Below are 14,559 nucleotides of genomic sequence, written 5' to 3' on the forward strand. Positions count from 1 at the left end.
AACTAGATGACTTTGTGATCCCTCTGGACCCCCGATGGAATATGCAGGCTTTGGACATCATTAGAAATTTGATGGACTTTGATCCACAGACAGACCAACCTGAGCAACTCTTTGCCCTCTTAGAATCAGTTGCAAACAAGTAGGTGAAGCAGGCAGCTCTGCCCACTATCTTGCTAACCTCATATAATACACTTTTCCTACGACTGTCAGATGTTACTTATAGGTATTGAATTTTGTGAACCTAACAAGTAGTGGGGGTGCTAGGCGTTTTTGCCTTCAATCTTAATATAAATTGTGAGACTTATGTAATGGTTAATCTTTCATGGCAGGATAGTCATGTTTCTACTGTTTTTGGTTCCTAGCAGCTCCTCCCATTTTTGTCTCTGTTCTCTCACACATCCTTTCCTTAGCCATCTGTCTGTATCATTTCCCATCCTCGCGTGTTGGAGACATATATAGTACCTGTTCACTTACATACACACTTGCATGTAAATTTACGTAGTTATAATATAAACTAGTCTTTATTTTTATTACAGGGGCCATGTAATTTTTTGCCTTTTATTTATTTTTTTTGAGGTAAGGTTTTGTTGTGTAGTCCGGTTAGCCTCAAACTTGCTATGTAGCCCAACATGGCCTCAAACTCATCCTCCTGCCTCAGCCTCCCAAGTTGTAAGATTACAGGCTTGCACCACCAGGCCTGGCTCAAATTTTAAGAATAATTTTATAATTGAAATATAATGTGCATTGCAAAGCAGTATACTAAAATGATGACTCTTGTGGTCTGTTCTAGGACCTCAGAGGCCACGTTGCTGTGCCTCCTCCCCTGGTAACTTCTAATACCAGAAATTAATTCTATGATAGCCACTTTGTTAGGACATTCTAGCAAGGGAGAACAGCTACTTGTATATGCTTGACTAAGGAAATCGTCCTCCTTTATCAGGAGTGGTTATCTTCTTCCACTGCACACAGCTTCTGGAGGGACATCAGGAAGTGTTGACAGAGAAGGGGACACCCGCCTAGCCAGCCAGATCAGCGGAATCAGCCTTGCTGATGAATGGGAGACAGATTCCACACCCAGATCACCTTCACATCCTGTGGTGGCCATTTTGAAGAGTTCAGTTTGTTAGATCACAGCAAAGGAGTAGAGTGAGGTCCAGCAGTCTCCCTAGTCCCAGTTTTCTCTGTCCATCTGTCTTCTTTCCTCACTGTAGTCATCATTTGCACTTCCTTTATCTAGTCTCCTTGCAGAGACGGAGAGGAATGGCAGGATGCAGGACATCAATGTTCCATGAGGTTGAAGCATTCCACGCATAGAAACTATGATTAAAGAATATTATTAACCCATAACTTTTTGTTAAGTTTTTGAATTTCATTCCAGGACAATTATATATCTTGACCGGGAAAAACGGAGTTTTACTGAAGCAAATTTGGTTTCCATTGGTGGCAAAACTTTAAATAGTGTTTTGAGAATGTCTTTTGAATTCCATAAAGGTAAGAACATTTTACTTTTTGTATTCTTTACTTAAAGCTGGGCATGGTGGCACATGGCTGTAATACCAGCTACTTTAGGTGGCTGAAGCAGGAGATCCTAAGTTTAAGGCCAGCCTTAGTGAGACCTACCTCAAAATATAGTAAAAAGGGTTAAGGATGTCTTCTTTAGTTCAGAATCTGGTTTTATTATGTAGCCAAAGTTAAGAGACATATTCATCACCTGTTGCCGTTCGGATTTCTTTTGATTCATTCACCTCATTTTAGCCATATCCCCTTACTCAGTAGTAATGACTTAACATTTACTGAGCACTGGCTCTGTGCCAGGTGCTTAGCTAAATGCTTTTCACATATTCTTGATGTCATTTACCTTTTATTGCAATTGTATGAAATAAGTCTTCATGTTATGAATAAGGAAAGGAAGACAGAGATGCTCAGCAGAGCTAGGACTTGAAAAGTAGGTCTGTTGACTCAAAAAAATACATATATAGAAACATTTGATTATAGAAGAGAGCATTTCTGCCTTTTAATTTTTGTAAATTGAAAAGATAGCTATGCTTTTTGGACGAAATTTAAACTACGTAGAAGTGTAAAAATTGAAAAAGTTCATCCTTGCAGGAGCTAATAGTAGTTTGACTTCTACCTCCCTGACATCTGTGTTAATTGACTACACAGACTATATATATAACTTTGTATTTAATGCTTTGTTCTGTGTCTTGCATTTTTCATTAAGATCTTATTTATATTGGTAGGTTTTCATGTGTCATCTGCCAAACTTATTTATAGTTTGTTTGTTTTTTGGTACTGGGGATCGAACTTGGGACCTTGCGCTTGCAAGGCAGGCACTGGAACCACTGAGCTAAATCCCCGGCCCTGCCAAACTTATTTATAATAGGCATGGAGTTAGTTGCTTGCTTGCTCACTCCCCCACCCAGGGATGCTCTATATCCCCAATCATTTTTATTTTTTATATTGGAAGAAGGTCTTGCTGAGTTGCCAAGGCTGACCTCATACTTGTAATCCTCCTGCCTCAGCTTTCTGAATAGCTGCTTTTATTTTTTCACCTTTCAGAAGTGACCTTTGTATTAAGGATATCAGTAAATTCTAGATTATGGTTAATTTTGAAAACTTCTAGAGATTAATTTATGTCTTATGGAATGTTCTTTTATTTATTTCAATTCTTTAAGATCCAGAGAGTTATCATAGCCTGCCCCATGAAATTGTGGTCAATCTTGCTGCTTTTTTTGAACTTTGTGATGCATTGATCTTGCTCTGGGTACAGTCTCCACAGGGGATGGTGTCTGATGCTAATGTCCACGAGGTAAGGCAATGCACCTATTTTTATTTTAAACATCAAGACTTATCTTGACCCAGAGATTCTTAGGGACAAGATTAACTTCACTGTTACTGTGTATCCAGTATTATTTGAGAAATCTAACTGTTCTTAGTTTTAATATATAGCCACATATTTTAAAGCTTTGTGGAAATATAATTGACATATTATAAAGTGTGTATATTCAGAGAGTTCAGTTTGATAAATTTTGACCTGTCTGTAACTGAAGGCATCCCCACAATCAAGATAGTGAACAGATCATATCCACCACCTCTAAAGATTTCGTTACATCCTTTTTTTTTTTTTTCCTCTTTCTTCCCCTAGTCCCAACCAGGTAGCCATTGGTCTGATTTCATTTACTGTAGAATATTTTCGTATTCTCTATATAGAATTGTGCAGCATATATTCTTTTATGTCTGGATAATTTTGAGATGCTCTAAATGGTTTTGTGTATCAAGAGTTAATTCATTTTTGTTGGTGATTAATGCTTCCTTGTGTGAATGTACTATGCTTTGTTATCCATTTACCTGTTGATGAGCATTTGGATTTTTAAGTTACGTTTTAATTCACTTAAGCCTTTTTAGATATCATTGTCGTATGTAAGTCAAATGGAGTTTTTGAGTAGATTATCATAGTCAGTCTAGAGTAGAAGATCATAAACTTTTTGATCTCAAGACCCCTTTATAATCTTAAAAGCTTAACCAGCAACTGTGGAGAGCATTTATTTATGTTGGTTACATTTATCAGTATTTACCATATTAGGAATTAAAACTGAGGAACCTAAAAAAAAATTATAAGTGGGGCTGGGGATTTAGCTCAGTGGTTTCGCCACCTGCTGCGCAAGTGCAAGGACCTGAGTTCAATCCCCGGTACCAAAAAAAAAAAAAAAATTATAAGTTTACCTAAAAATGAAAGTCCTTTTTAAGTTAATATGAGTAATTTGTATAATAACAATAGGTATTTTCAAATAAAAATACATGAGAAGAATGGGATTTTATACTTCTGCAAGTCTCATTAATATCTGGATTAAGAGAAGAAAGCTCAGACTCTTGTAGTATATTGCATGAGTTTAAGTTTGTAAAGAAAAACTATCTTCCTGTAGTTTTGAGGTTGAAAATGGCAGGAATACTTTAATAGCTAGTTCCTTTAATCATGAATATTCTTCTTGTATGGCACTCCAAAAACTTGACAAAAAGTTTTATAAAGATTACTTGCAATGTAGAACCTGAAAAATATATCACTGAAGTTGTTGTGCATTAAAATCTGTTGGTCTAGTTTGCATTTTGTGAATTTGTGGCTCATGCATTGGTAATACTTAGAAATATTCAGAGTTGGCAACATATCTTCATTTAGATGAATAAAAAAGAAGGTCATGCTTGTAAAAAGTCACAATTCTCATTTGAAAAGTTTGTAAATTTTGGAAGTTTGGAAATTTGTCAAACTCAGTTTTACAAAATTAGAAGCTTTGCTTGACAGTTCATTTTATCACAAGCAGCAAATACAGTTGACTCTGTTTCTGCAAGTTCCACGAATACAGATTCAGCCACCTCAGGTGCAAATTTATTTTTTTAAAGTGAACATCTGTACTAAAAATGTACAGACTATTTTCCTTGTCATTCTTCTTTCTCTAAACAATGTAGTATAACAATTCTTTACATAGCCTTTGTGTGGTATTAATGTTTTAGAAGTAATCTATACAAGATTTAAAGTATACAAGAAGGTATATGTAGATTAGAAGTAAATATATAATTTTATATATGGGGACTCATGACCATATTTTGCTATCTATAGTGGTCCAAGGACCAATCTCCCGAGAATACTCTCAAATGATTTTCCTAAAGTTTCCTAAAGTGATAATGAAAAACTATCCAAAGGATAGACCTGTAGACAAATAAAACAAAAAGGAGAATTCACAAATAAACTCCCCACACATCTCTGTGTATGTTTTTTGTTTGCCGAAAATGCAAGAGTAATTAAGTGGAGAAGAACATCTTATATGAGAAATAATGATGTAACTATGTCTGTATAAAGTAAAATTGAGTTTCCCATCATCTCACATAATATACAAATTACCTTAAAATGGATGGAACTTAAATAGAAAAGATGAAATTAGGAGCTGCCTAAAGGAAAGTGAAGGAAAATATCTATCCAATTTAAGGATATGCAAAGATTTCTTAGATTTTCAATGAAAGAAAAAACTAATTATATTTGAATAAAATTCAAAACTTGTTTTCCTTTATAGTCACTTCTTTTTTTTTCTTTTTTTGAGGCAAGGTCTCCCTTTGTAGTTCAGGCTGGCCCTGAACTCACTATGTAGCCCAGGGTGGCCTTGGAACTCGAGGTGATCCTCCTGCCTCAGCCTCCTGAATGCTGGGATTACAGGTGTGTGCCACCACCCGGCATTTATAGTCACTTCTAAGAGAAAACACAAACATATATAGACTATGTAAACTGATTGTAACAAACCTAGTTCTTAAGATGAATAAGCGGTTTGAGGGCTGGGGATTTAGCTCAGTGGTTCTGCTGCCTGCCTCACAAGTGTGAGGGCCTCAGTTCAATCCCAAGGTCCTGAGTTTGATCCCGGTAACAAAAAAAAAAAAAGATGAATAAGAGGTTTGAATAGGTGTCTCTCCAAAGATAAATAAATGCCTAGGAAGAACCTGAAGAATTATAGCATCATCAGTTATCAAGGGAATGTCAGTTGAAACTACAGTGATGTACCATCCTCCAAAAAAACAAAATCAAGCAACCACTAAGAATTGTGATTGGCTGATAGTAACTGGAAAGGGAATGAAACAACCAGAACTCCCTTTGGTTATAATGCAAAATAGTGCAGCTGCTTTGTAAGACATTTGGCAATTTCTTATAAAATAATATGGACAATTTAATGTGTGACTCAATAATTTCATTTTATTCTGAAGTAGTAGGCTTGCACTTCAAGTATTAGGAAAGAAGATCTTTGCTTTGTCTGCCTTAATATTCCTAAAAATATTCCTGTCTAGCCTTAGACTTTCCATGTATGTATGTATGTTGAGTATTGAGTCTCTGTCAGTGTCTTTTACTGAGATGTGTTTGTGAACAGTCTTGCTTTGTTTTGTTTTTAGATTCTAGATTCTGTGCAGTGGCGGGACCGGTTTTGGACTGTGGCCGATGCAGTTAAAGTGGATGCTCCAGGTCTGGCTTTGCTTGCCCTCCATTGGCACTGGGTTTTAAAACATTTGGTCCTCCAGATTCCCCAACTCCTGATGAATCATGAAGACAAGTAAGAGTCCTATTAGAATAATAACGTTAATACCTAAGAGGGTTTGAAATTAAAACTTTCTTCTTGCTTTTTTTTTTTTTTGGTTTATTCCCTTGGCATATTGGTGAATATAGTAAAATAAAATGTAAATAATTTCTCTTCCTAGCTAACATTTTTCCTAATCCCTCTCTCCCTTTTTTCTTTACAGATATTACAAAGAGGTTCAGACAGTCTCAGAACATATTCAGAATTGTCTGGGTAGCCCAACTGGTGGCTTCACTGGTATAAAGAAATTGCAGAAGTTCCTGGGTCGACCATTTCCTTTTAAGGTACACCAGGAAGTGTGTAGTAAATAAATAGATTTGAGCCCTTCTGAGTTTCTCAAGTATTTGGGAACTGACATTCACTTAGACTCACCCTTGACTGCAGAAGCTTAACTCTTAACTATTCTGTGAATACTGCTGATTTGTTAAGTATTATAATTTTATTTTCCTAAGACTACTAAGGCTTGGTCGAGTTTTATTGTAAAATTTCTCCAGAGCAATAGGAATAAATAAGCCTTGTTTTCTAGGAGTGTGAAGAAAATGTCAAATTTTTTTCTTTGACGTATCTAGTATGCTAAGATAAACCACATTTTAGCTCTTTAATTGGCTCTCCTGGGTTTTATTGTTTCAGGACAAGCTAGTGATGGAATGTTTTTCACAACTGAAAGTCCTTAACAAAGCCCTTGCCATCAGGGAATGGATGCCTGTCCTTGGTGAGAGTGGATGGCAGGAAGACATGCATCGTCTCCAAGTGATTGCTTTGGAATGGACATTAAAGAAAAATCTCCTGCAGTCCTGGGCCATGATCCTGAGGGCCAATATTCTGGAAGATGTCAACCTGGGTAATATATTCTGTTATTTAGCTGGTTGACTATTTTTTTTCCCTTAACATTTTTCCATTGTGGGTGTGGCATAAATACTATTGAATAAGTGATAGTATTTGGGCTAAATGTTGCACACATTATTTAGTTCCACCACTGGATATGTGCAGGAATTAATATTCCTTAAGAGGTGAGCTTAATTTGAGTAACCTAACTGATTAATTCAGGTTAAGCTCATAGTCACTTTGCTAGCTGTTGGGAATTTAGACCCAGGCATTTTGACCAGTGTGCTCTAATGCATTTTATTTTGATCTAAATTAAAGATGAACTGAAGAATCTTGTGAGTGTTCAGTGTTCAGAACTGAAAGCTAAAGGTCTTCCACTTGGTTTTCTGGAAGAAAAAGTTGGAGAAGCTTCCTCCTTGTCCCAGCCAGATTTTACCTCTTTAATCCAACTCACCAGGAGTGTTCAGTTGTGGCCTGCAATGGAGTACTTGGCTATTCTTTGGCGGTACAAAGTGACAGCTGATTTTATGACACAGGTCTGTCTGACAAGGTAAGTTTTTTTAAAAAATGAAAGTTCCTTCCTTTGAGGTACTGTATTTTGTTATTGTACTGTTCTTTGTATCCTGTATGTAAACAAAACAGAGACTTGTCTTGTGGAGGAATGATTGGTGAAGCACAGGGGGTCACTTGCCACTTTGGAAAGCCAGATCTCGATGATTCTTTGCTTGTCCTCAGTTCACCCTTAAAACTCAGAAGGTGTTTTATGAGTAGAGTTTCTAATTTTTAAAAAAGTGCACCAGATATTTTGTGCATAGTCTTCCTGTACATAGCAGTTTTCTAGTAGTTAATTAATTAATTAATTAACTTTTTTGCGGTACCGGGTATCAAACTCAGTACCTTGTGCTTTCAAGGCAGGCGCGGTGCCACTGAGCTAAATCCCCAGCCCTCTAGTAGTTTTTTGATAGTCCTTATTCCAACCTATCTCTGTTTATTTTTGGAACAGGTCTAGTAAAAATCAACAACCTTGGATAGATGAGGAGATAAGTCATCATATCACATTTTGTCTTAAACACACACCAGTGGCTTCTCAAGAACTTCTAGATCTTTGGTCTTTGCTGCATTATAAGAAGGTAAATCAAAATCAAAAAAAAGGAAATAAGCCTCCTTTATACTGAATTAAGTAGATTTTTCTATGGCAGACTTGTTATAGAACCATTTGTTTTATTTACTCTCAATATTCCATGTTGTAGTCAGGCATGGTGGCATACCTTGCCATCCCAACTGCTGGGAAGACTGAGGGAGGAGGATTTTAAGTTTGAGGCCAACCTGGGCAGCTTAGTGAGTCCCTGTCTCAAAATAAATAGCCAGGGATGAAGGTTAATGTAGAATACTCCTGGGTTTGATCCTCAGTTCTGCCAAAAAACCCCCAAAACAAACGACAAAAACTATTTTCCCAACCCCAGATTTATCTGAATTCCACCCCCCACACCCCCCACCCCCCGCCTTGGTACTGCGGATTATACTCAGGACCTCGAGCTTGCCAGCCAGGCACTGTGTTATGGCACTATACCCCTGGCCCTAAATTACCTCTTGAAGTGGGAGAATTTTGAACGTTCTTCTGCAGTAATTGCAAAAGTGTACCACAGTTCTTAACATGGGAACATTTGATTCCAGTTAAGTGAGGTGAAGATACTTGATTTTTAAAATTTTCCCATTTGCTCAAAAATACAGTGCTACCTTGGTTCATGAACTTAATTCTTTCCACGATTCTCGTCGCAAACCCGATTGGGCTAGAATTGAATTATTTTTGTGTAAGGTCAACATTGTACCTTAACCATTGAATTTGATTCAGTTTTCATCCAAGTTTGATTTATAGAATCTTCAAATATTATTTTATCTAATTGTTCCTTTATCTCTAGGTGTTTGCTGAAGAAATTACTTGTTTGTGGTCTGAGTTATTTAATTCCACATTTACATCTTTCTGGAGCAGTACTGTCACCACAAATCCAGAGTTCTGGCTAACGTGGAACCCTCTGCTTGGTATGCAGCAGAAAGAGGTACCCAAGTCCCTTTTGGACTCCACGTTGAAGGTTTGTTGGTATAAAATCATAAAAATGTTTGATGGTAATGGGAAAAAATTGTTTTTTTTCCAAACAGATACAGCAGTAAACATTATTTTCCTAGGAGAAAGCAGTTGACTACATAGGTGATGGCGATATGTTTATTTTCTGTGAGATGTTAAGAGCCATTCTGTCAAAACATGTGTTTCATCTTAAAAGATTTGTGCAGTTCTGAGTTACAGTCATACAAGTTTCTTTTAAGAAGATTTTCTAATTACAAAGTATTTAAACTACGGAAATGTGTGTATATATATTAGAAATAACGGATCTGCTCTGGGTTTTTGTGTTTACAGTATAATATATACATGTAAACAAAAATAATATTCTTTTTTCACATGGAAATGTGTATATTTCATTCCATATTATTCTCTTTAAGTTATTTCATTGTACTGACATGCCAGAATTTATGTAATCACTTTTTTATTGATAAGTGTTGAAGTTTCTTGTCTTTTTGCTCCTTTTTTTTTTTCATTTTAAACAAGAAGTTTATTTAAACAACAAGACACTTGACTTAAAGGGAAAACTATCCTAGGATTCTTTTTCTTTTAAAGAGTAATATACTCCTACATAAAGACAGATTGCCCTACATGTAACAGCTACGTACAAAAGAGTTATAAAATTGTCCTTGGTTTTACAGTGATACATGAAAAACATTAAAATTCTCCAATCAAACAAGATATGCAAGGATTTTTATGTTGTCTTTTCTGTTAAAACAGTGAGAGCAAAATAACTTACTGGAATATAAAGATAAGAGCTGATGCGCATGCCACTAATGGAGAGAGGGAATTATTTTTACAGAACCAGTATCTCCCCATCCCGTCTCCATCTGATGTCAATCAAAACATATTGTTGGCCATTTAGTAAAAAAAAAAAAAAAAAATGCAATATGCTTATGCACATATGCCAGATACTTTATGTACAATAAAGGAATGGGGAAGGGGTAAATGAAAGAATAGAGAAAACTGTACTGTAGTAGTCAGGATGTGGTAGAACCAAATTGCAGTTTTCTAATTGAGAATGTATTCTTGGTCTGTAAGAACAGAGTTCTGGAGTAGAGTTGTTGCAGGTTCCCTTTTTAGTAGACACCTCCTGTCTGCTGCTGGAGCACATCAATTGTACCTTCATCCTCCATTTCCAGCTGTGCAGGTGTGTCTGTTTCATTGATTGGCTGTCCATCAAATCGGAATCTGATCTGCCTCATTGACAAACCCTGTCGTTCACAATAGGCTTTCATTATTTTACTAAGTGGTGCATGCCTCTTAATCTTAAACTGCACCACAGAACCATCCTGCCCTGCCACCTTCAAATTAATATGATCGTTGTTCTCAGTCTTTTTTTTTTTTGGTACTGGGAATTGAACTCGGGTCCTTGCGCTTGCACAGCAGGCCATGAATCCACTGAGCTAAATCCCCGGCCCTTTTCTCAGTTTTGACTCGTTCCTTGGGCTTTTCATCGGCCATAGCGACCGCCCGAGTCTTCTCAGCTGCCGCTTCACAAGAGGTACCAGGTCCACACCGAACGAGCACACAAGCAGCTCCAGGAGCGGCAGAAGGAGGCGACAGTGATGGCCGAGGGCTCTGTTCCTTTTAACAAGCGTAGCTGAATTGAGTAGCCTTGTATAAATTTGCATTTGCATTTGTCTTGGGTATTTCTGTAGATAACTTTTTAGAACTTAACCTTTGGTCAGCGTTACTGTATGTTAAGTATATATGTATATAGTAAAATATGTAACACATAAATAGATTATAAATATCCGCCTATACATACATACATACATGTGCGTGCACACTTATGGGGGTCTGATACCAGACTGTTGAGGGAGTTGACTTTTTTAACTTTTTAAACATGTGAGGAACTGACATAGACACAAGGCCCTGAAGCCCTGGGCTACTATAGGAAGGGAAGTTTCTGAACCAGAGCAGTTTCACTCCTGATATGTTCAAGGACTTGTTTCCCATATGCTTAACACACTAGGTGTTATTCACGTGTCTGATTGTTACAATTTAAAGGTTACTAGGACCAGGTATTTAGCTCAGTGGCACTGCACCTGCCTCGCAAGCACAAGGTCCTGAGTTCCATCTTTTGTACTAAAATAAATAAATAGATACTAAACAAATAAATTTTTTTTTTGGTTCCGGAGATCAAACTCGGGACCTTGCACTTGCGAGGCAGGAGACAAATCAATATTTTTAAAAACTGAACAGTAAGTATGACTGAAAAGTTCAGAGAAAATGATCAACAAATGTGAAAAGATGATCATTCTTACAGATACTCAAAGAAGGGCAAAATGCTTTAAATTGTAATAATCAGACACGTGAATAACACCTGGTCTCATATCTGGCTGATGTTCCCTAGTTCCAAGAAACTTGAATTTCTCTGTTCTCTTTTTTCCTCTAAGGTGCCACAAATCTGCTTGGTGAAGTCATTTTAATAAATTTCTAAAAGTTACTTAATTTTTCGGTTGTCCCTCAGGGCCCTGGCAGTTTCTGTACAGCTGTGTTCTCGAAGTGCTGCTTTGAAATCTTGACCAACAGCTGCAGAGCAGGTCCCTGGGATGTGAGCGGCCTTCCTATTCTGTCCTCCTCACATGTCACCCTGGGAGAGTGGGTTGAGAGAGTCCAGCAGCTCCAGGACATTAATTCATTGCTTTGGACCAACCTGGCTGTCCCTTCAGTAGCAGAATTCAGGTATTCTTTCTTGCTGAAAGGAGTCAGTAAAGCTCCTCTGTGTTCTACAGAGCATGGAGCAGAGGCTCCATCAGTACTTGCTCCTGAAGTGACTGGTTCTGGTGGGCGCTATAGTGAAGGTGTTTTCCATGTGGACCTGTGTTTTTACTTCATGAGAGCCCATGAGGAATTGGCTGGCTCCTCTGTTTTAAGCATATCGTGATGGGGAAGATAATGCTTAGGAAATCACATAAAAGGATTACATGAGAGCAGAAATTCAACTCCAGATCTATAGTTAGCATTTCTTGAAAGAATAATAGTGTATAAAAGGGATAGTTTTGCTACAGTGTGAAACCTTACTTGCTTCCTTGTCCCCACAGACGCACAGATTCCCAGCTGCAGGGGCTAGTGCTGTGTCGGCACCTGATGGGCCTTGCAGAGCTGTTCCCAGAGCCCCGGCGGCAGGAGTACATGCAGAACTGTGAGCAGCTGCTGCTTGGGGACAGCCAGGCCTTCCAGCACATTTGCCAGACTCTTGGGGACTTGGCTGGTCATGAGGCACTGCCCAAGGAATTGCTCTGTCTCTTGCTTACTTCCCTGCACTACCTTTTTGGAGAAGGGGAGAGTAAGAGGAACTTGTCAGAGCCTGCCCAGCGTGGGAGCCTCTGGGTGAGCCTTGGCTTGCTCCAGATTGAAACTTGGCTTCCCCAGACACGCTTCGACCCTGCAGTGAAGAGAGAATACAAGCTCAAGTATGCCAAGGAGGAGGTATGGGAGGCAAGAATTTGAAGCATATGCTCTTTCCCTGACTTAATGGATTTGCTTAGGGTACTGCTCTTTTTACTCCCTTGTGGCTTCTCAGATTATCAAGTTATTTTGCATAAGCTACCTTGTGACTTCCTATGTGTCTGTTTTGAAAACTATTTTTCCTCTTTGAGAGTTCTTTTGACTAGGTTTAGGCTAGAGAGGGGCTCTTCCTAAGTTTCTGATGTATATGCCAATAGGGGTGATGAGCAAAGACCAAGAAGGTAGAATACTAGAGGCTCTGTCAGAAATAGTGGTATTCCTCACTGTCCAGGCTCTTTCTACCTGAATTAGGTTTTGGATATTTGAATTTGGATTACTGTTTTAGAGAATAATCCTTACACCCTGGGATTCTGAAATTTTGGTGTTTATTATCTAAAACTCAGACATAAAGTAGATTCATATGTGGTTATCTTTGCTATTTGAACTTCCAGCCAAATTCAGGGATTGACTACATTAAGACTGTTATATACTATTACTATATTTTGAGTAAGGAAAATTATGTTAGGGTGAAGGCTATGCTGCTATGGAGAGACTCAGAAATTTAGTGATATAACAGTTGTCAGGTGAGTGGTCCGTATCAGTGGAGTAGAATCATCTGTCTTTTAGTCATTTAGGAACCCAGATTACTTCCATCTTGTTCCTGTACCCATCCCAGGACATCAGGGTATTGTCTCATGTGCATGGAACGCAACAGACCATTTTCTCACTTTTATCATTAGTTACATCAGCTGCAATGTGAGCAAAAGATCCGAAATCTGTCATCCCAGCTGCAAACTGGAAGAGACCTGGCAGATGAAGTGATTGTCAGTTACTCTCATCCTCATGTCAGGTAAGGCAGCAAAGTGATTTGTATTGGAGTTTATTAACTCTACTTTTGAAAAAGACATTATAAGGTTTACCTTTCCAATGTAATTATAGTGTTAAGTGATGATGTACATCTCTGAACTTTATTAGCAATTATATACCCCAAAGCCTTTGTTATAGTCAGGAAAATGATACACTTTAAAAGAAGGGGGACAATATCACGGTGTGAATTCACATGGGGCCAGCATGGAAGAAGCTGGATGTGAGTGTCTAAAGTGCTAGCAAAATGTGGCATGTGGTAAATGTTTTACAGTTACTACTTCCATTTTCATTATAATTGTCAATATTATCCTCATGTCCTCAGCAGCTGATATGTGCATTCTCTTCTCAGCTGAGGGCCCAATCCAAATTTATTACTCTTCTGACAGAATTTGCATATTATGTTAATTTGCCTTTAGGTTACTTCGCCAAAGGATTGATCAGCTGGAAAATTCAGTCTGTAGGCTGTTAAAGAAGCAGGCTTTCAGGCCCCAGCTGCCAGCCTATGAATCCTTGGTACAGGAAATCCACCACTATGTCACCAGCATTGCCAAGGCTGACAGTGTTCAGGATTTGCTCTCAAGGCTCCTGCAGGCTCTCCTTACAGATGGGATGCGATCTTCCCAGGTGGCCCAGAGCCTTCTGAAAGAGGAGGCTTCTTGGCAGCAGTCACACCACCAGTTCAGAAAGCGATTAGGGGAGGAGTATGCCCTGTATCCAGACATCGTGACCCCACTACAGGCATCCATCTTGCAGTTACAGCATGGTATGAGACTTGTGGCATCTGAAGTCCACACCGCATCCCATAGCAGTGTGATTACAGATAGGCTCGGGGCCTTGGCCACAGCTTTGTTGGCTTTTCCATCAGTGGGCCCTACTTTCCCCACCTACTACGCTCATGCGGATGCTTTGTGTTTGGTGAAGTCAGAGGAGGTTCTTCGAGGCCTTGGGAAGCTGATCATCAAACGTTTGGGAGTAAAGGAGCCAGAAGGCAAAGGCCAGCAACCTTGCCCCACCCGGGAACAGCTGCTAATGAACGCACTCCTTTACCTGCACTCCCATGTGCTGTGCAAGGGTGAGCTAGACCAGAGGGCCCTGCTGCTCTTCAGACATGTGTGTCAGGTAAGCCCATCTCTGGGTGCACAGCAGGGTGCTCTGCAGAACAATAGGATTACTTGGCAAGTATAGAAA

At 38.7% G+C, this 14,559-nt stretch overlaps 1 protein-coding gene across 5 annotated transcripts in view; it reads left to right on the top strand.

Annotated features, from left to right (window-relative positions):
• The window catches only part of Mdn1 (midasin AAA ATPase 1), a 160,032-nt gene that overhangs the window by 100,028 nt on the left and 45,445 nt on the right, over positions 1–14,559 (top strand). For all 5 annotated transcript variants that reach the window (XR_002388006.2, XM_021240695.2, XM_021240696.2 and 2 more), the window contains exons 51-63: positions 7–139; positions 1,379–1,491; positions 2,676–2,809; positions 5,926–6,083; positions 6,271–6,391; positions 6,738–6,948; positions 7,251–7,482; positions 7,936–8,062; positions 8,852–9,022; positions 11,525–11,739; positions 12,099–12,486; positions 13,245–13,354; positions 13,788–14,490. Coding sequence is in view for 4 of the 5 variants with exons in the window: in XM_021240695.2 (XP_021096354.2) it covers positions 7–139; positions 1,379–1,491; positions 2,676–2,809; positions 5,926–6,083; positions 6,271–6,391; positions 6,738–6,948; positions 7,251–7,482; positions 7,936–8,062; positions 8,852–9,022; positions 11,525–11,739; positions 12,099–12,486; positions 13,245–13,354; positions 13,788–14,490 (2,816 nt within the window). In the remaining variant the exon portion in view is untranslated. The remainder of the gene's footprint in view (positions 1–6; positions 140–1,378; positions 1,492–2,675; positions 2,810–5,925; positions 6,084–6,270; positions 6,392–6,737; positions 6,949–7,250; positions 7,483–7,935; positions 8,063–8,851; positions 9,023–11,524; positions 11,740–12,098; positions 12,487–13,244; positions 13,355–13,787; positions 14,491–14,559) is intronic.

This window comes from Heterocephalus glaber, unplaced genomic scaffold (genome assembly GCF_053883595.1).
Source record: "Heterocephalus glaber isolate CG9 unplaced genomic scaffold, H.glaber_assembly_v1.0 deba00001523, whole genome shotgun sequence".
In the NCBI taxonomy this organism is placed as follows: domain Eukaryota; kingdom Metazoa; phylum Chordata; class Mammalia; order Rodentia; family Bathyergidae; genus Heterocephalus; species Heterocephalus glaber.